Source organism: Trachinotus anak, unplaced genomic scaffold (genome assembly GCF_046630095.1).
Source record: "Trachinotus anak isolate AG129_WGS33_773 ecotype Australia unplaced genomic scaffold, CSIRO_AGI_Tana_v1 ptg000025l, whole genome shotgun sequence".
NCBI lineage: Eukaryota > Metazoa > Chordata > Actinopteri > Carangiformes > Carangidae > Trachinotus > Trachinotus anak.
The window spans coordinates 12,488,350-12,510,091 of NW_027273876.1; the positions used below are offsets into that span (position 1 = coordinate 12,488,350).

General features: G+C 44.6%; 1 protein-coding gene across 6 annotated transcripts in view; it reads left to right on the plus strand.

Annotated features, from left to right (window-relative positions):
* Window positions 1–21,742, plus strand: part of ankfn1b (ankyrin repeat and fibronectin type III domain containing 1b) — a 124,349-nt gene that overhangs the window by 93,765 nt on the left and 8,842 nt on the right. For all 6 annotated transcript variants that reach the window (XM_071463010.1, XM_071463009.1, XM_071463011.1 and 3 more), the window contains 7 exons: window positions 9,568–9,787; window positions 10,096–10,303; window positions 13,554–13,751; window positions 14,785–14,898; window positions 15,105–15,202; window positions 16,449–16,539; window positions 19,806–19,913. In XM_071463010.1, the coding sequence (XP_071319111.1) occupies window positions 9,568–9,787; window positions 10,096–10,303; window positions 13,554–13,751; window positions 14,785–14,898; window positions 15,105–15,202; window positions 16,449–16,539; window positions 19,806–19,913 (1,037 nt within the window). The remainder of the gene's footprint in view (window positions 1–9,567; window positions 9,788–10,095; window positions 10,304–13,553; window positions 13,752–14,784; window positions 14,899–15,104; window positions 15,203–16,448; window positions 16,540–19,805; window positions 19,914–21,742) is intronic.

Here is a 21,742-nt window from a genome sequence, read left to right on the forward strand (position 1 = left end):
ATATATTAACACACACCCAAACACACACCGAGTGGCAGAAACTCATATCTGCATGTCGGATTTTCTCCTTGATATTCATGCTCACACACATACATGAGCAAACACACATTGGAATAGTTAGCACTGTGTGGAGTTGGGTGTGTAAGGGGGGAATGGGGGTTACCAAGTGCTAATCCGTATGAACTGTGCACAAAGGGAATAAAAAAAGAACACAGAGAAATCACCAAAGTCTTAGTGGAAAAAGAAGGGCAATGCTCAAAGGGCCCGGGTGTAAAGTGGTTTTGGACAGTGTGCCACTCGCCTCATTTGGTTCTAATTTGATTTAATATTCCCCACTCTTTTCTTTTTCATTCCCTCTTTAGATTTTTCTCCTTTCTTCTGTGGCTGAGAGCTGTCAGTTCAAACGAGTTGGACAAATGAGGAGGTTATAGATGCCTGTAATTTTTCTCTTTAGAAATTCTGATCAGAACGTACTGTTAAAGTTCACTACAAACTGGGACTGATTCCTGCCGGTGATGTCTGACACTTTATTTCTGTTTTGTGGCTACGTTAAAAGAGACATTATTCTTAAAAAAAAAAAAAAAAAAACTTGAACACTAAAACACTAAAACTAATGGTGTAAATTGCTATAAGAACAAATTATAGCTCAAGATAATATGCACACTCAATGCAATACAGAGCTAGAAAAGAATTATTGTATTTTCTCCCTTCTTTTTAATGTTTCACTGAAAATATATAACCTTCTTGTTGTTGCCGCATTATTATCTAACATGACTTGCTGGGTTGCCATTGCTGATTTTAATATTAGCTCTGGAACAGCTGCACTACTAAATGGACCTTCTGGTGAGATTGTTTTCTCTGCTTTTTTTTTTTTTTTAAACCAGATAAAAAAAAAAATTTTAAAAAGGTTCGTGCTCTTTGATGACAGAGTTGACCGGAGTTTAGTTTTTATTGAAAAACTCTTGAGGATACAGGAAACATTTTCCTCCGAACAAGACTGTTTATTCACAGTTTCAGGTGTGGTGTTTAGTTTGTACTTCAGCTGCCTCTTGGCCTGCAATAATCATTTGTTGAGGCCGAGCTGTTGGCGAGATGAGAGGCTATAGATTCCAGTCCACATGAGGGAGCAAAATTTCTGCTTACCTCTGTTTTTGGACAGGCCCTGGGCTATTCTGTCTTAGACACACACACACACACACACACACACACACACACACAAGCACACACAAGCACACACACATCCGTGTATTCACACAGATTAATAAACTGCAAATACCGCCGCATACATAGAAAACACATGCATTGAAAAAGCCTTAGGGATGCATGCACCCACAATAACACAAACACATGCACTGAAATATGTGTGTATGTACACATGCTCACACACACTGTGTTCTTGACTCTGGATGCTGTGGGCTGCACTAAGGGAGATTTATGAGGCTGGCTCCCTCTTGTCCTGTGTGTCTCCGATTTGATACTCTGGTTTCCACTCCAAACCTCAACTCAGCACACAGACACAGAGAGACAGGGGGTGGGGGGTTGGAGGGCAGCAGGAGGGAAGTAGACTGAAAGAGAGAAGTGGGGGGGGGGTCAGAGAGGACTGAAATAGGTAAGAAGAGGAGGGGTAGATCAGGAGAAAATGATTGAGACTGAAGTAGATGAAAAGACAGATTGAAAATATAATGAGAGAGACTGAGAGAGAGAGGGAGATAGAGAGAGAGAGAGTGGCGACAAGCTCTGAAAACTCAACTGCAATTTTGGAAAGAGGGAGCAGAGGGAGAAGTTACGAAATAAAGAGTATGGGAGAAAAGAGCTGTGCAGTTAATGTGGTGTGTCAGTGTGTGTTTGTTTCTGTTTGTGCGTGTGTGTGTGCAGAGACAGGCAGCTAGCAGGTCAGAGGGTTAGCGTGGCTCCATGTGTTGCTTATAAGCTGATAAAAGACAACCGAGACTGGGGGACCTATACCCCTCTGCCTACTCTCTGTGAGTGTTTGAGGGATGGATTCAGGGTCAGAGGCAGAAAGAAAATCAACTGGGGACCCAAGAGGCTTGTGGTTTGAAACTAGTCTTGGAAAATGGTTTGCAGATTGAGATAGGAAGCCCAGGTAGTGCAGGCGTCCACGCCCACGTCAGTGTACACTGGAAAGGAACAGAGGTGCTGTGATAGCCAGCAAAAAGTTTTACTTACTGTTGTCAGTTCAGAGGAATTCTCTGCACTCTTATGTTTTCCCTCCCTAACCTCTAACCCAATTAGCTGACTGACAGCAGTTACCCCATTTACTTCACCCAGTGTAAGTGCTGTCCAGAGCTGGACCTGAAGTGAGTCCGTCCTAATATCCTCCATCCAGATCTTCATCTTCCTTCACATGTTCACAGCTACAATTGTCTCGACTCCATCTGTGAATGGTCCTTTATGGCTCATGGCATGACAAGCTGCTGAGTCCCACATGTGCCATCCTTTAAAGCCTTTAAACACACACACACACACACACACACACACTTTAAATGAGTTTGTGCTACCTTTCCACTCTGTCTAACATCCAGTCAGCATGTTATCATTTTTATTCTATCATTTTTACAAATTATCTATTGCAGTCAAGAGTAAACCCCCCCCACCCCCCACCCCACCCCAACCCCACCCCACCTCACCCCCCAACCAACTCCATCCATCCCTATCCCAGATAAACATGGCGCCCGGCCGGCGTGTGACTGAGAGAATGGGCCAACTGGTGGCTTCAGTGGCCAGGGGTCGCCCCCGCCTCTTTCTTCTCACTGGCTGGGTGGGTGGCATATGGCGGCCTAGACAGGGACCCCTTTGGTGTGACACACACACACACACACACTGGGAGACACACAGAAGGCCTGGAGCCACCCAGGCTGGGCCCACGATCGCCGTGGGAGACATGGTGTCACCAAGCCTCTGACAGAGGAGGGGTTGTATGTATGTTTGTGTGTGTGATCCTACCTTGGAAGCACCACCACCACCACCACCCCCCTCCTGAGAACGTCGGACGCTGCCCGCCACCACATCCCCCCTCATCAAAATTAGAGAGATTTACCTCTGCGTGCACACACAACACATGGACACACACTGAGCCAACAGGTGGCAGGCCTTGCTCGGCACAGCAGGCCCACTTCAAAGGTTAAACATACAGCGGACCGCCCACTCTTTCTCTGCCGCTCTCCCAAGGGAGAGAGAGCGAAAGTGAGAAGAAGAGGACAAGATAAAAGGAGAGACAGAGAAAAAGACTGTGTAAATAGGGAGGTGGGGGATAAAGGGCAGTGTGAGTGTGTTCATGTGGGAGCATGCAGTATGGTATGGCATATACCTGGTGTCCACAGTTTGCCCGACTCCCCAGTTATGCACACAGCTCCCACTTCAAAGTGACTCATGTATGAGTTAGAAGCATAAGTAAAAGCAGAGTGCCTACAGCGGGTTTACAGTTCAGTTACTTTCTGACTAGCTGTGACTTCTAACAGATGTTTTCAAACCAACTTGGGCACCAGTGATCTTATACATATCACAGTCAACACAGCTCCTGGGATTGTGGTGCAATGCCACACACACAGGTGAGAGACGTCAGGAGAGAATCATATCTGCATGTTACTGTTGCATCTCTTCAGAACAAAGGTCCACAACATCTCAGCACTCCCAGCTAATCAGAAACAGGAAGTTGACGCTACAGTGGGCAGTGGATTAGCAAAACGGGATGACTCAACAGTGGCAAAATATTGTCTAGGTGATGCTTGTTATCAGAAGAATATACAGTGATCTGATTATGAGAGGCCATGTTAATAATCTCACTGATTATTGCTTAGAGGCCAGTCTACCACTTTTCAAATGCACATCTGGTAGGATAATCCATCTGCATCCCACTATGTAGGCTCCTTGGGAATAAAGGGAAGGGGGATGTTTTTAGCAAATGTGTACCACTGAAACAATAGCACGCTCATGCGCACAGCTGATACATCCCTCACTGAAATATCCTCTATAAAATATGACCCTGAAGACTCCCTCTGATTGTCATGTTGGCTATAAAGCCATATGAAATCTCAACACACTGCTGCACATGTGCATGTGTATGTATATTCTTTAGTATGTGAGCAGAAGCGAGTATGTCTGCATTTGTTGTGTTGCCATGCCAACTAGTGCGAGCGAGAGGCTGCAGGTCAGAGTGCTGGCGTGGCCTCATGTTGCCTATAAGCTGATAAGAGCCAAACAGAGGGTACAGCGGCTATATAAATTCTAGTAATACTGCCCCCCCCCCCCGCCCCTCCATCCACTCTCTCTCTCTGTCTCTCTCTCTCTCTCCCTCTGTGCGTCCAGCAGCCTGCCTGCTTCCAGCCTGTCTGGTGCCAAGACTCAGATTTCAGAATTTCCTTCTACAAGCCACATTTAGAGCAGCCAGTGTACTCTGTGTATGTGTGTGTGAGAGTGTGTGTGTGTGTGTGTGTGTGTGTGTGTGTGTTTGTGTGAATGTGTGAGTGAGTGAGTTTGTGCAACTTTCTCCTCTCACTGTCTGCCTCTCTGACCCCCACCACTGTGTTTTCAGTGAGCACTGTCCTTCTGGTGCCGCTCTTTGCCTTTTCTGTCTCTCTCTCTCTCTCTCTCTCTCTCTCTCTCTCACTCTCTTTATCCATCTACCTCCCTCCAGTTCTTTGTTTAGTTTGTGGGACTTGACCTGTGCAGGCAACCGAAGCAATGCATGTCAACTAATATGAATGGTCATTTGTGCCCATGTGTAATAAACACGATTAGACACACACTAACATGCAGCAGAGATTTATGTGTTCTCGTGGCGGTAGACTGGTCCTGTGAGGAGTTTGGAAGTTGTGTGTGTGTGTGTGTGTGTGTGTGTGTGTGTGTGTGTGTGTGTGTGTGTGTGTGTGTTGGGGAGGGGGGTTCCTGTCAGCACACAGCTCACAGTGTGTCACTCTGTGATGGGCTGGAATAGGATGGAGTTTGGGGGGCAGCATGAAGTCTAGCAAAGGCAAGGGCACAAGGAAGGAAGATGAGGGGAAAGAACCAGACGGAGGGAAAAGAAAACAGACAGAATGAAAGTGATTTTGGCTGCAGCAGTGCTTTGTTGTAAAATGTTTCTTTTAAGAAATAATCTCCTCAGCTCTATGTGCCTTGAAGCCCTTTGGGATAAATATGCTCTTGTGGCTGTCCATATATAGTTGTATGTGTGTGTGTTTCCGTGTCCTCACTTCAACATAATTGTGTTGTTGCTTAATAAAATCTTTTTTCATGCTCCTCTACACAGTTCGGCGCCAACATGCTCATGCACATATGCACACCATACACACACATAAACATGCCTGTAGATACCCCACAATGCATGTGTGTGTGTGCTGTGCAAAAATTTTTCCATTGTTTATAGTTTAGATTAACGTTATCTATATTTATAGAAGCAGAAGTGTTGGCCAAGAACATTTTTTCTGCTTACATTCAAGTTCCCATTCGTCTTACCCATTTCTACGTCACCCAGTGGGGATGAACAAATAATTGTCTTAAAATAGAGATTCCAGCTATGCAACCTCATTCTTTCCTGACAACATTTCTGCTGTATTTGCATTAGCAAGGAGATCCATTGCTCCCAATTCTCCCCTGAGCTGCATTAACAAATGTCATGAATGTGTTGCGCCAGTGACAGGCAGAGGAGGCAGACACAAAAACAAACTGTGTGTGTGTGTGTGTGAGAGAGTGAGAGAGAGAGAGAGAGAGAGAGAGAGAGAGAGAGAAAGAAAAAAGAGAATTCAAAGAAACCCTACTGTTGGCGGTGTTGATGAGAAAGTGGGAAAAAATGTATCTAATCTCAATTCTGACCAAGAACCACAACAGGTGCCAGATACCTGTTGATGATTTTATTGCCAGCCCATCAAAATGCTCAAATTGCTCAAAGATGTCTGTGTGTGTGTGTGTGTGTGTGTGTGTGTGTGTGTGTGGGGGTGTGTGTGTGTGTGGGGGTGTGTGTGTGTGTGTGGTTACTCCTGGACATGGGTTGGATGCATTCATTCTCTCATATGGTTCTGACCTTGTCATTTACTGTATATATTGCAACATAAACTGATTTGTCAGACCAAGCAACATTTTCCACTCTGCTGCCAGTTTGCAGATTTGCTTTGAAGTGTCTCTGAGATCTTCCTCTGCCCACCATTGTTATGAACCGTTATATATAGGCTACCACCTTTTCCCTCACACAAAACCCCCGGAAACTTTGCATTTTCTGCAATACTGGAACCAACAATTATTTATCATTTTCTTAAATCTCGGGTCTTTCCCATCTTGACTTTTAGTCAGGCAGTAAATGAATGTCTAGACTTTCTCTGCGTAACATGTAGTCCTTGTTTACATGTGACTCACTGTCTGGAGGAATAAGCTGTTTGCGTAAACAGGGCTGCAATAACTAATAAAGCCAATGCTGTGTGAATGCATGTTTGCAACTTGGGGGTGCTGATTGTTTAAGGGGCTGATCCAGTCTCACTGCAGCAGGCTGGCTGTATTTGATGTGGGATTGATCAGGGGCCAAACATGGAGCCTGGCTTTTGGTAGAGACTTTGGTTTCCCAGAACAACTGCTTCCTGCCTCCCAAAACTGGTAAAACTGTAGGAAACTGTGTGACATAGACTCACTCTGTCTGTGTCTGTGTGAGTTCAAGTGAGTTCAGGTGTGGTTATTTGTAGTGTCATGAGCTTTTGTATCTCTGTTTTTCGTTTTTTTGGAGCAGCAGCAGTCTCAGTCTAAAAGCAGTGGCCTCAGGGTGGTGAAGATGCTGAGATAAAAGGAATATCTGGTGTGTGGATATACTGATTTTAACTTCAGCTGTCTGTTTTCCCTCTATTTTAATGTTTGAGCCATTGCGTTAGTGAAATAAAGTTTGTCTTTTTAGGAGAGCCACTGAGGCCAATGGCTGGATGAGGTAACAAAAGCATGTGGTCATCACGATGGTCGTCCGTTAACAGTATGAATAAACTGGTGGCTGAAAACGCTGCGTTGAAATCCTCGCATTCACTTCTTATCATCGTACATTCTCTTTCACAGACACTTGCTTGTTAGGGTTGTATAGCTTTTTTTAAACATCTCTGTTTGTCATGTACCGTCCTTTATCTTTCTGTAGGGTAGGGGGCATGTCATTGGGGAATGACATCCCAATCTCACGTGTAGGATGCTCTTTGAAAGCGCATGCACATACACACACATACACACACACAATATTACACACTCCCTAATGTCGTCAGAGAGTGATGGGGCACCGTCCTGCCGACAGAAAAAAGTCGTCTGTTCCATCTCAGGCAAATAACAATAAGCCTGGGGCTGGATTCCAATGGGCTTTCTCTTTGAAATGGGATACCGGCACATGCATTACAAATATATCTCTTGTTTTATCTTCCGGGCCAGGCCCATGGAAAAATTATTCCAAATACCTGTCGCGCTTTATCTGGAACCCTGGAATAGGTTAGGCCCAGCCGGGAACACGAGGATGTCTAAAATAAGGCCTCTATTACGGGATGGAGTGGAGATGGATGGGACGGAGCGGGAAGGGACAGGGATCGGGGGTATTTTAGGTGTATCGGCCCTGTGAAAAAGGGCTTGTTGCGGGGGCTCGGAGCTGCTTTAAAGTCTACAATGTGGGCCGCTGTCAGCTGTTGTACGAACTGCATGTGTTGGGGGAGGGTTTGTGTGTGTGTGTGTGTGTGTGTGTATGCATGATCGTGTGGGTTCACACGTCCATAGCGGAGCGGGAGTATAAATAACATTTTTCCTACAGATGTTCTCACCTTGACAAATCTGTTCTTGGCCTGTGTGATACTTCTTGGCATATGGCGTGATGGCCCAAACTAACTCAACCTTTATTTACTTTCCTCAAGCTGTCCCTGCTCCTGTTCAAACCATTGCTTTTTAAGAGCAACATTTACATTTGTGGTATTTAACTGATGCTGTTTTCCAGAGTGACCGATAATAAGCAAGCATTTCTCAAGGACTTGAACAGGACACATGGCAAGAGACAAACACGTTGATGGCTGCAGGGATTTAGGGATTTTATTATTTTTGGAAGATAAATATCTCAAAAATTAGATATAACCTACTTATTAAGGTGACTTATGAAACCTTTTTACCTTTCAAGAAATGGTATCAAAGTAAAGCGACAATAACACAACTATCTATTTCAGAGAGATTCTTTATTGTTTATATCTTTATTGTTTATCATCATATCACAATAAAACAAAGATCAAGTCTTGAATCAAGGCAAGAAGAGAAAGAGGAAGGCAATAAGGAGATAGAGGGAAAGAGTGAAAGGCCAGGAGCAAGGGACAGGAAAGGAGAAGAAAAACAGAGAGGGGAGGAGATGATAAAAAGGGAGTTTTTAAGAAGTTAGGAGGGGAGCGCGGAACAGAGGGAGAGAAAGGTGTTGAAAGAGCACCCTTTAGGAATTCATTTATCTCTCTGCCTCTGTTCGGTGGGACCTGTCATGGAGTCTATCACCATCTACCGTAGAGTCCCGCTGACATTTCCTTCAGCAGCTGAGTGTGTGTGAACACTATGTACCAGACTCGCCCTAGAAACTCACCATCATCTACATAGTTCCCATGGCAGAATGGAGAGCGGCAGCATAGTCATCATACCAGTGATGCCAAGACGCCAGTGGCAAGAGATGCTGTTACAGAACAGCACTGGCAAACTGGCTCCGCAGCCGACATTGCCAGTGCAGGATGAGTCATATGCCAACATGGTGTCCATCTGGCAGATCATTGTCATTTATCACCATGCCATAGATCAGTGGTTCTCAGCCAGGTGTTTGGTCCTGCCTCCCAGGGGGGCGGAGATCATTTTTGGGGATTGTGGTATTAATGGGATTTAAAAAACAAGTTTTGACTATGCAAATGTGTTAACCATTTTTTGGATTAATGTTTTGTTTTTTTTTCCCAGATAATTAAAATGGCAAAATAAACCTTAGATTCGCTGCTCACCATCCTTCATGCAGTGTGTGATAGGGGTCATGAGTGGACATTACTTTGCATCAAGAGGTTACAATCCACAAATCCTGACAGGCACTGCCATACATACTGTTACATCAACACTAGGCATTCAATTTGTTTCAACAATTGATATGTGGAGCTGTTATATAGTACAATGTGAGTCATGTAAGACCCTGATGCCCTGGCACATAAAACAATATTGCCACATTCAGCTCTATGAATTTCTGGTGCTGTTTTCCAGAGCCCAAATCTAAACTTGGTTGCTGAGTAGCCTGTCACCAAGAAACTACTACTTAGGCACGCCAAATTTCCAGTCACCAGATCATCGCTGGGGCATCAGGTCACAATGAAGGTCTAGAGGCTGAAAGTTTGTTTTTTTAATAATACTTTTCTGAACCTAAGTGTGCTCAGCCTTCTCCTGTTCTCAGTCTGTTGCACTTGGCACTCTTGATCTTTTCTAAAGATGTGAAGTCTCATGTGGTCTTAATGGGCGAGAAGAGATCACATGGTCCATGTGTTGTATAAAATGTCATATTCCACTCTTCTGTCTTCCCTCCTGTCTCTCACCCACCTGTCTCTCCTCCAGGGCTGACTCTGCCAAGATGACGCAGCCCATGAGGGGGGACCAGGCCCACCAGCCGGCCCCAGCCCGCAAGTCAGCCAGCCTGTCCTCGCCAAGCGCGGCTCGCCGCCTATACCGCAACTTGTCTGGAAAGTTCCGTGTGGGCACCAACCCCCCTGCCCTGGAGGACAGTGTGGTGTCAGGACGGGGAGGAGACAAGGAGAGGCTGCGCAAAACCACCATAGTAAGTCAGAGAGAGAGAGAAGGAAAAAATAACAAGCCCGGGAACATTGTAGTCTAAAAATAGTCAGGGAAAACATAAAGGCTTGGATAGTGAGAGAACCTCAGGTAGTAAGATCATACACCCACCCATTCATCTATTGTAGAGCAAGACAGAAAGTATATAGAGTGAGGCATTGTGGGTGTGTGTAGGGTGAGCAGGTTGCACATGATTACAAAGCTCAACATTCACTGTTAAAAGCTAAAATGTGTCAAAGTATCATAAGATGAGCTTTCCAACTCAACTCCATGTGAACTGTGTTTGTGTCACAGTTCCAGAGTAATGAAGCTCTGTTTGAGGCAGTGGAGCACCAGGAGCTGGACTTGGTTCAGCTGCTTCTGTCCCAGTACAGTCTGGAAGAGCTGGACCTCAACACTCCAAACAGCGAGGGTCTCCTGCCCCTCGACATCGCCATCATGACCAACAACGTGCCCATGGCCAAGCTGCTACTGCGAGCCGGTGCCAAGGAGAGCCCCCACTGTGAGTGTCGCTTTTACAGTTTCTACATGAAAGTCACATCTGGTTTGTTTTTTGGGTTTGTTTATTTTTTTCTGTTGTTTGTTTTTTTTTCATTTTCTTTTTGTCATTATATCATAGCACAAACACCTACTAGCTGGAGTGTGTTCTTTTTCTGGGATTGAACACAATGGAATAAAACCTGAAACATATTTACAAGGGAGGTCACACAAGGTTCCCAAAGCTCATATGAAGCCTATTATTACAGTCCATACAATTGTACAGAGATAGTCATTATATAAAATTGAGTGTAGTTGCTCTATTCATCTTTTGTTCTGTAAAAAATATCCAAAATCCCCCCTGGGGTCACCACCACATAATCTCTCTAATAAGAGCAATGCTTCTCTCGTGTCTTCATGTATTTTTCCTTGTAAATTTTGACAAGCTTTTATTTTGCTAATATAACTTTGGCTCGCCTACAGGTGAGTCACACCATAGAAAATGTTACCTTGGCTTTCACAAGGAAGCTTGTTGAGTAGTCTGATCCTTAAGCCAATCGAATCATGTGTGGAAAAAGTTAGTTGTCTCCTGCCAATCACAACTTGTACCCTTTACAAGTTAATGATAGGAGTAAAACCACATCTGTCACTTACTGACTGATCTCTAATTATTTTTTCCCCTGTGTAGATTTCAGTGTTTGGCATAGCTCAGAAGTGATATCACAAAGAGTTTGTTTGGGCTTCATCTGTGGGAACCTGCAACCGCCAAAGCTGCTGTCACAACATCAGCTGAAACCAAAGCTGCTGCAGGTGTTGCCCAAAGCAACAATGCACACATAACCAATAACACAATCTCCTGCCATGCACCGCAGTAATGCATGCATTTACACGCTACTGACAAACTCACACATTTCTTTCTGTTTTCTGTTGGCAGCAAAAACGTATTAAAGGCGATGAAGGGGTGGTAATCATGATGCAATATTAGTCATCTTCGTAAGCACTTTTCACTGTCTGTGATCTGCTGAGCCTCCGCTCCCTTCTTCTGTTAATGATTAGAACTCGCCAGTAAGGCTCCTAGGCTGTTTGTGTTTGTACTTGTGCACACACACACACACACACACACACACACACACACACACACACACACACATTTCTCCAGAGCTGAGCCAGACGTCTTATAAAGGTATCATTAAATTGAAAACACTTGAATGGAAAGTGGTGTTTACTGAAGTTCGCTCTTTGATTGTGCTCTCTCTCTAGAACCCAAATAACTCATGAGAGCGCGCAAGTCGTGTGTGTGTGCATGTGTGTGAAAGAGAGAGACAGAGAGAGAGAGAGAGAAAGGGAGAGAAAAGGAGAGAACAGCACATAAGGAAAGTAAAGGCTTGCCTTCTGTTTTTGTAAGCATGTACTAATCAAACTCCATCTGAGGAGAATTGACATCAGAGGCGCTGCAGACTTTTCCTTAAGCCCTGAAAGCAATTGATTTTGATGCTTATTGATATTTGCCGTGCTTGACTTCAGTGTGTGGTTACCACAGAGACAAGGGCAGACAAAGACAATCAAACAAATCTCTAAAGCAACTTCATATTCACATTATAAATCCCTTGACGGCTCTCAGTGGGACTGAGCCACTTTAATGTTCTGTTGAGGATCCCGGCCTTGATGTGAAATAAGGACAAATCAAGACACACGTACACACTGGTGACAGCATCTGGACCCGTTTCTAGGCCTAGAAGGGTTGGAAATATAAATCATCACGGACCTTCAGCAGTTCACCCATCCAAGGATCCTCAGTAATAATCCCAACTTAAACCCGAACCTTAAAACTCAATTCCAACACTCGCTTTACCTCTTCTAAAAGACGGCCTTCAGGTCTTCACACAAGTGGCTGAAGCGAACAACACAACTGACACCCAGAAAGGACGCTGCGATTCAAAGAGAAGCTCACAGCCACTGAGGAGACACCGAGAGAGCCGCAGAATTAAACACCCAGATGGACATTTTGACACGGAGCTTTAAACTTACTGTCAACAGTGGAATCTAACGCTCAACAGTGGAATCTACAATGAACAAACACAGACCACACAGACTAAACACAGACACACACCAGTCCCAAACACTCCAAGAATGACCAGCCACCAAAGAAGAAGTACAGTATGCTACTGTCCTTTGTGACCTTAACAGCTTTACATTACCTGTTGTATAGTTTTATTTGGAGTGATCTGCGAACCCTTTGATCTTTGTTGCGCCACCAGCAGCCGCCATCGCTAACCGCTCAGCCATGATTAGAATATTTTCAGTGGGCGTTACATCTGATCATGACTATAGTGATGTGTTTTTTTGTGTAAGTAAACATCATTGTTCACATTGTTTTAGTAACCCCTTACCCCCTTTGAGAAAAACATTCCTCCGATGGAGGCAGCATGAGCCTGTGGTATATGATATAAATAGATGAGTTATACACATTTTTCCACAAGTTTTGCAGAAAAATACTTTTACAATGGCTGTTTAAAACGATGTCTATGCATGTTCCCACCATTTTGTGCTCCCATATAACCGCATATGAAGAATACTCCTCCCTCTCTCACTCCTCTGACTTTCATTGCCCATTTTCTGTGTCATTTTCTAGGTGATGTCATCTCTAAAAAGGGACTGCTTAGTTACATTAAATGAAGTTTATTGAGGAATCTGCCGCAGCATTTTGGCAAACAAAGACATTAAAAAGAGTGGCCTGCAAAAGCAATTTGCAACATTGCAGGCAATTCCTTGCAATATCAGTGCGGCCACGTGCATCGTTGAAGCACTTGATCAAAGTAAAGCCAGCACAATATTGACTTCACTGATGAAGCTCATAAATTATATTGTAATGAGCACAGTTTTTGTTCTACTGGATTTAATAGTTCAAATCAAAAAAAAAAAAAAGCTTGTACAGGAGAATTTTCTTTTAATTAGGAACTTTCACTATCATCGTTTCACATTCACAGTATTTTGCATTCACTCTTTGAATCTTGGTTGGAAAAACAGCCCACTCAGATTTATAGTCCAGCATTGCTCAGCTTTGACGTCTATTTACCAACTGTTTTTATGTGTGAATATAAAAGTATTTTCTGGATGTCAGAGTCATTTTAAAATAATGGAGTCGCTTTAACATGTGCCTGAGGCCAATGAAACTTTTCTTTTGATACAGTGTGCAGGAATTGACCTCTCTCTCTCTCTCTCTCTCTCTCTCTCTCCCTCTGTCTCTCTCGCTGCCTCTCCCATGGGTTTCTTAGTTGTGAGTCTGGAGGGCCGAGCTGTCCATTTGGCCACCTTGGTGCAGGAGGCCGAGCAGCGGGTGTCAGAGCTGCAGGCCCAGGTGCGGAGCGAGGGTCCCTGTGAGCGGGAGGGATCTGACCGGGAGAGGCAGCTAAAAGCCTGGGAGTGGAGGCTCCGGCTCTTCAGACGCATGCAGACGGGCTTCGAGCACGCTAGTAAGGCTTTCGGGGGAACTTTGATGTTGCAGAGATTTTTTCACATGTAGAACATGCCGCTCAGATCGTTGCAGTCGTCTTTGGTTTTCATGTTTTTTTTTTTTTGCACCCTTTTTCTCTGCTGGCATTCTGTCTGGACCGAGTTAAATGCTTCCACACTGGGATGCCTAGCAGACAACTGTGTGTGTGTGCAAACATAACGCGCCTGTATTCCTGCTTTAATTTTTTATAGGCATTTCATGACACGCTTAGCGGCAGGGTAGACAGCCACCGCGTGAAAGCAGACGCACTCACACACCCCCACCCCCCCTCCACCAACCAATCTGCACTTTGATGCAAAAAAGATCTTTCCCTACTTTATAATTCCACATACTCATGTAATGTGAGAGGTATGTTGTGTGAAAATGGATGGAAATTATATACCGCATTTCAGAATGATGTTTATGGAGCGGATATTCACAATCATAGTCGATGACACCATCGCCTGCTCTCAGTAGTGATTCAGTTGACATTAATTTGTGAAGATGGCGGATTACAGATGTGACGTTATTGTCATTTCTATCCATTACTGGCTGTAATTGCTTCAATTTCACAAGCATCCACAACTTGATACTTTTCAAACTTTTTATACTTCTGAAATTGAATGTGAAATTATAATGGTAATAATATGTAGTATTATAGTATCCTAGTCTGCTTTTGTTTACCTGTCTGTCTCTCTACTTGCTAATTTTTTTTATTACTTTTCGAATCGTACTAGCAGAGCGGTGGCAAGTCCTCTCAAGCTCATACTTTTTTGCAAAGTAGTAGTGTGTTTTTGTCATTTTGACGTCTTAATTCAGGAAATCCTTTGTTTCCACTGCCATCAGACTGTTCAACACCAGGCAGCGGCTCGTGACACAGACTCAAATCTGAACTAAATACATGAACAAGCACCTGGACAATTTGAATTTCCCTCGGGATTAATAAAGTATTTTTTTTTTTTTTTAATCTTACTTATTTACTCAGCCATCTTTCTGCCTGTCTGCCTCCTCAGACCCTCCAGACGCTCCCAGTGTTGTCCGCCTGTCTGTCAGCAGCAACATCAGTCTAAGGGTGGACTTCCAGGAACCCCTCTGCGTCAACTCTGCTGTGGTTACCAAGTACAAAGGTCAGCCACTGCGTCCATGCCACTGCTTTATTTACTTCACACCATCCACTATCACAGTGTGTAAAGCTCTGGAGCTAAATGAGATGCCAAAACCTTTTAAAGTGTTTAAAAAATAATGTCATATATTTCTTATTCTTAAAGCACATATAAGACATGTTAAAAAGTGTTTTTGTTGTGGCTGTGCTTGTGTTTGTGTGTATTTGCAGTGAGCTGGAGCAGTGCTCCATCCTTCAGTCCTCTGCTGGGGGAGATGGTGGTGGCTGACGCCACTCTGCTACAGTGCAACATCACTGGACTCACTTCTGTAGGTTCTGCCGGCATTTCTGTTTCCACCATGTTACTGATGGTCTGAAATGCTGAGTCAGTACTTCACTATGATCCAATCAGTCAGTATAAATCAGGAAGAGTCTTTTGTTTCAGATTCTTTATTTTGTCTCGCATTTATATAAATCTCCTAAATGTGATGCTGTCAAGAGAAAACACCAGGAGCTGCTAAACTGAAAATAAATTTGACTGATTTTGAAGGTTTCCTGGATAGAACATCTACCCATGTGTATTTATCCTCCCCTACACCCCCGCACATAAAACCATCTTCTCATGAAGCTGGTCCAGCCAACTTATTTCCTCTGTTGCTACCTCAGTCTCTAAAAACAACCAGATAAAAAGGCAACAATCATGATTTATAAGGTAGTTTGTGAGTGACAAAGCAACACAAAGAGCCTCTAAACTCTAGCTTCTCCAGCTGTTGGCGCTGACCGATAAAAAATTTGGAAGCTATTCTCCCACATTAAGGCCCCTGATATTATTTACATGTGAGCCTGAGGTGTTTGCTAAGGCGACATTTGAAGGCATTTCCCCAGTGACTCCTCTTTATTACATACATCAAACCCGACACACAAGTTGTAGGCACCATCAATCCCAAACGATGGGGGTGAAAGACTCATGGCGCTGCTCAGAACACAAATGGAAAACATGGCTGATTTGTTTTGTTTTTTTTTTTAAAGTCTTGGCTCCATTCATAAGCAACAGTTGCAAAACAGCCTCCAAAATGATAAAAAGAGCAGCTTGGTTGCCTGCCACCTGATTTATGTTTGGCATTTTTAAGTGGGCATGTAGACAAATGGACACTCCACTGGTTGTTTGTTATTGTGTGGGAGAAACCCCTTCCCCCTGCTTTAAGACCCCTGCTGCCAGCCAAAGCTCACTCCTGTCACATGACAGGGGTCAAGGCGAGGTCAGGAAGTGTCGGCGGCTGGTTTGATTGATCTGGCTGAGAAAGGAGAGACACAGGCCTGCTGTCTGCACACTGGGCACAGAGACAGAATGAGCTTCTTGATAGACCCTTCACCCTTCGCCCATACACACACACACACACACACACACACACACACACACACACAGACACTCTAATACGAAGACAGGGATATATCAAGACATAAATACAGACATACATATATGCCTTCACACCTTTACAGATGCCCTTTCCTTTACAGTCGTAGCTGCTTGCAACCACATTGTGCCTTAACTGTCATGTGTCCTGTCCTTTCCAGGGGACCTATTACTATGTCCAGGTGTCAGCCTACAACATGAAGGGCTGGGGGCCTCCACTAGTTTCCACCCCTGCCTGCGCTGCGCCTTCCAGTAAGTCTCTTCTTTGTGTTCGCATATGTGTACGTACATGTTTGTGCCTAAATTTTACATAAAACAAAACATAAAACTTCCAGTTAACAGCAGCTCCAAACAAGTGCCCCTGAAGGGTTTTGGCTGGCCTCACTAAATTAACACCACCAAAAAAATAGTTTTCACACAGGACGTAGCTGAAAAATGTGTGTGTGTGTGTGTCTGTGTCTGTGTGTGTCCTGCATGAATGATACAATCTCTCACAGCTTTCCCACACATAAAGGGACTTGGACACTGCATCATTTCACATCCGCCTAATTGATTTGGTTATTCCAACGTCATTCCAAAGTTGCTGTGACAATATTAGGGGGGGAGTTGGTGGTGTTGGGGGGGGTGACAGCTGGGCCCTCCTTTGCCAGCAGGCTGGGTGGGTTTTGGGACCCCCACTGCGGACGTCAGTGAGTGTAACCATAGCCTCAGGATGGTGTTTGGGGCTGGCTGGCAGAAGAAGCTGCCCGGGTTCAGCCAAGAAGTTAACCGTGAAGTCATGTGCAACAACAGCTGAGGTGTTGACTCACCACAGCAGCTCTGACCCTCATTCTCCCATCTATCTATCTATCTATCTATCTATCTATCTATCTATCTATCTATCTATCTATCTATCTATCTATCTATCTATCTATCTTTCAATTTTTGAGGGTCTGGAGACTTTGAAATGTTTTCTTTTGTATATCTGTATTTGTTGGTTTGGGAGTAAATGAAATCATTTATGTGAAATTATGTGACCTAGAAAGTCAGTGTATTTATGATTTATGAAATGTTTCTCCTGATCGCTGTTTGTTTGTGTGCAGCTTGTAAAGTCTGTACAGTTGGTACACACTATAAGAGAGTGAACATAGGTGCTATGATTGTGGGTGTGTTGGCACACTCATTGCACATCTGGGGAACACATGGACATGTTTGTCCTCATCAGCACACCATGTTTTTCAGCGAGTGTGTGTGTCTGTGTGTGTGTGTCTTCATTTTAAGAAACTGGGCTTTCCCTCTCTTTTTTTTCTACTGTCCACCTCCCTCCCTCCCACCTCCCTCCCTCTCACAGAGCTAATTTCGATGTTGCGTGTTTGTGTTTTCCATTTGGGCCTACCACTGGAAATATTTGCATGTCTGTGCTGTAGCGTGCGGCGCGGCCCCAACAGTGGGGGCCTTATACCGGCCCATGGACGCCCATTAAAGGGCCCGCTTGTCCTGTCGGGACAGGCACCTTTCCGGGAATAGAGCTCACCGTGTTTCAGCCCCACGCACCCTCCGGGGGGCTCCAGGAGAGGGAGTTGGGTTGGGGGTGATGGGGGGGGGGGGTGGCGGGTGATGGTGGTAGGGGGAGGGGGGTTATCGCTGACACATCCTCCAGTGAGCAAGCAAGGATGCTGCCTAACTAATGCAGAAGGCAGAGCTGGTCATGTGTGAGAGGGGAAGAGAAAGTGTGGTGTGTGTGTCTGAGTGTTTTTATGATGAGGAGTGTTAGTGTGTCTGTATGAGTGGGAAAGAGGAACACACAACACAGAGAGAACACAAAGAGGAAAACAAGGAGTCAGAGACAGAGGTTGCGTTGCAGTAACTGTACATTCAGAGTCGTTTGCTCTCGGAGCCGGTAGCACGATGTGTGGTGTGTTACTTTCCTTACTCTCTGTCACTGGGCCAGCTTCACTGTGTTTGTGTGTCAGACTACATGTGTGTACACGTGTGTGTGTGTGTGCACTGACATCTCAACCCAAATATGTGCGGGGCAGCCAGTTGCACTGGTGCTCAGTGGGTCTGTCTGTCAGCCAACCACAGCTTTCTCACACTGGGGTGGGTGCTGTTTCCTATAGTACACACACTGGACCTGTTTGAGAAGCGGTCCGTCTCACACACCTCACACTCCTACTATTGGAGGCCTCAGGAACAGGGCCAGCCCAAGGATTTTTGGGGTCCTAAGCAGAATTTGATTAACCCCCTCACAATCCCCTGACTGACCTCACTTGGAGTCCCACTAATGTATGTGTCTACAGAGTATAGCCATACAATTGTGAAAGTGTCAAATCAGCCAAGTATAATCCAGATGACTGCTATTTTTACTACAATGAAAACCACTAAAAGAAAGAAAATATATTAACATGTATTTTGAGTATTTCAGTCTCTGGGAGCTTGTTGCTGAGTCGTGTGATTCTGACACACGCTTCAAACGAACAAGTTTTCCATTTAAGTTCAAACAAGAAGTCAAGTTTATTTTCATCTCAGCAAAGTTATTGCTCCATGGTCCATAGATCCAGGTTCAGCAATTTCAAATAAACCAAATGATGGTGATGTATTCAAACATTCCACTGTGAGTGCAATACTAGCCAAAAAAAAAACTGTACGCTCCCCCCAGTAGCAACCTGTCTGTAATACAAAACTTCAAAACCTTGCACGCTGAAAAACAAGGAAAGGACTGGCAGTCGTCAACATGGGCTGATCTACACTTAAATAAAGACTGTCGGTCTGATTCCACCGAGGAGACTATATGGAACAAAGAAGGACATGTGTCTTTCTTCCAGTTCCAGTATAAGTGATTAGAAGTTTCATGATAAATATTGATATGACTACTTAATACCAGCTACACCTAAATACCTAGTCTGCATGATCAACTGTACAACAGGCAGTAAACTGAGTGAAGCTGAATGAGACTTAGGTCTTTAGACACAGCACTGAGCTAAATGCATGCTAACATGCTCACAAAAATGCTAAAGTGCTGGTAAAGCAGATATAATCATATTAGTTTAGCATGTTATTATTCTAACATTTGCGAATTAGCACTACACATAAATCAAAGCTGAGGCTGGTGAGAATCTCTTCCATTTTACAAAGAACCAAGTTTTAGAGAAGTTAAAAGTTTGACCTGAGGATTGTGCTACATGAAAAGCAATGGTATTAAATAATGTAATTACAAGTCAACAAGGGGAACATGAAATATCATGACAACCCATCAGATAGTTGTCAGGGCAAAATGTCAGAATGCCAGCCTTGTGGAGGCGCAACAAGAAAAGTCAGATCATCAAAGTCAGTAGGCGTCATGCTCTGGGGACCACAGATGTCTGTACAGTTTGTAGTTACTGAGATATTTCAGTGGAGGGCTGATGCCACTTGAATGGCTAAAAATTGCTCTTGCAAATAGGGCATAACAGGACAGACACAGTGCATTTATATCTGCACTGTGAAAAACACAGAACATGACATGGTCACTTCTCTGATATTTTCTTTCTCCCCTGCAGGCTGGAGGGACATCGACGGCCGTGCCCCACGGCAAAGAGGCCAGAAGGAGGCACTAGACCAGCTCCTCGGCCAGATAAAGGAGGCTCACCGCCACTGTGTCTGCCATGGTATCAACAACTTTTTGATCGATTTGATGAGCATGTTTACTGAGCTGAAGACTGAACAGTAATATGAGAGCTTTAGCGGTTTCCGTGACGGTTTGTTGACCCCTGGTGAAACCCAAACCCTGAAACCTGATACTGATAGTGACTTGATGTACTGAACTAAATATGAGCACATGTTATATCTACCATACTATATGTCTAAAACTATTGGCTTTAACCATGGAATTACATGAAGTAGAATAACAACTTGAGACTACACGACTACATATACCCTTGACCCTAACCTTAAGATCAGTGCTGGTATCAGTTGAAGTAAAGTTGAAGTTGAAGTGAAATGGACCCTGAGCTTTGGTATGAGCTTCTGGCATTAACCTGAGCTGCTGTCGTTTTCACTACGCCTGTCACATTTTAAACAAACACATCTGAATTTTTAGCCACCGTCTAGTTCACGTTTCAGAAATATTCTCGGTGTAAACAAACACGAACATGAGCAATGCTCCGGCTTGCAGGTGTAACCCGTCTCCCCAATTGCTGTGTTTCATCTCACCTTGACAGACACTTCACAATCTCAGGCACGACAAGTACTTCGGGGGCCATACACCCTAAGACAGCATGCCACCTCAAAAATAATACCCCACCCCCCACCCCACCCCGTCTCAACAACCCCTCCACCCCCTTATGCGTCTTTCCATGACTCAGCCCTTCCTCTGTTGAAAACTTCTCTCTCTCTCTCTCTCTCTCTCTGACAAAATGCAGATCAGCCTCTCTCACACTCAAGCTGTTTATATCTCCAAACACTGCTGGCTGTAAGTTGGTCCCATAAGTGTCAAAACCTGTCCACGCTGATTTTTTTTTTTTTTTACGTGACAGCAAACTGCATTTAGCATTGAGCACGCTGTCTCTCTTTTTCTCTCACACCCACATGCCCGAACACACTCACCCACTTACTATTGTCCACTGTGGCCAGACCATATTTGCCGTAGAGCAAGACGCAGTATAATAGTCAGTATTGAGTGGCTCTTGCTTCTTCAGACGGCGACTGATTGAGCTTGAGAGTTCAGGCACGGTAGCCAAGGTGGCGTGTCCCGGGGTCATGTTTGTTATTTCTGTAAGAGAAAAGTCTTGGGCTGGAGTCAGGACAAGGCATAAATTAACACTGACTACTGCTGCCTCCCCCCAACCCCTCCACCCCCCGCTGCCCGCCAGTCGTCCTGTCTACTGTCCATACATATACACACAGAAAGATAGACAGGCAGACACATAGATACACATGTACACGAACAGACACAAATATTCACGCTCATGCTCGCTCTCAACTCTGTCCCCTCTCCCACATGACCATGTACGCACCCCCATCACAGCCCGGCTCACAGCCCATGCCACCTTCTCCCTCTTGTCCAAACACTATTAATTAAACTTTGAAAGAGGCCTTGACTAACACAGGCAGTCGGCCCTACTTGTCTGTCTTACTCAGTGTCAAACAGGGACTGAGGCCAGGAGGACTGGAGCTGAACAGACCCGCAAGTGGAGAGAAATTTGGGGAGGTGAGAGGGGTCGAGGGGCGCTGTTTTTTCTTGTTACTCCACCTCGACTCTTCCACCTGAAGAGAAAATTAGTTCTTTTCGGGTCCTGAATGGGGGGATTTATTGACTTTAAGTGGCCTGGGGCTGGAGTAAGATCACCTGGGAGGGGAGGAGAGGGGAGGGAATCTGTGAAGGTTTTGGGACTCGAGGTTTCTAATGAGTTGGGAGGTGCGTTATCTCACACAAACACACACATACATATATACACACACCTCCCTCTCTCGCCTCCAACCCCCTCCAGGCCCTCTA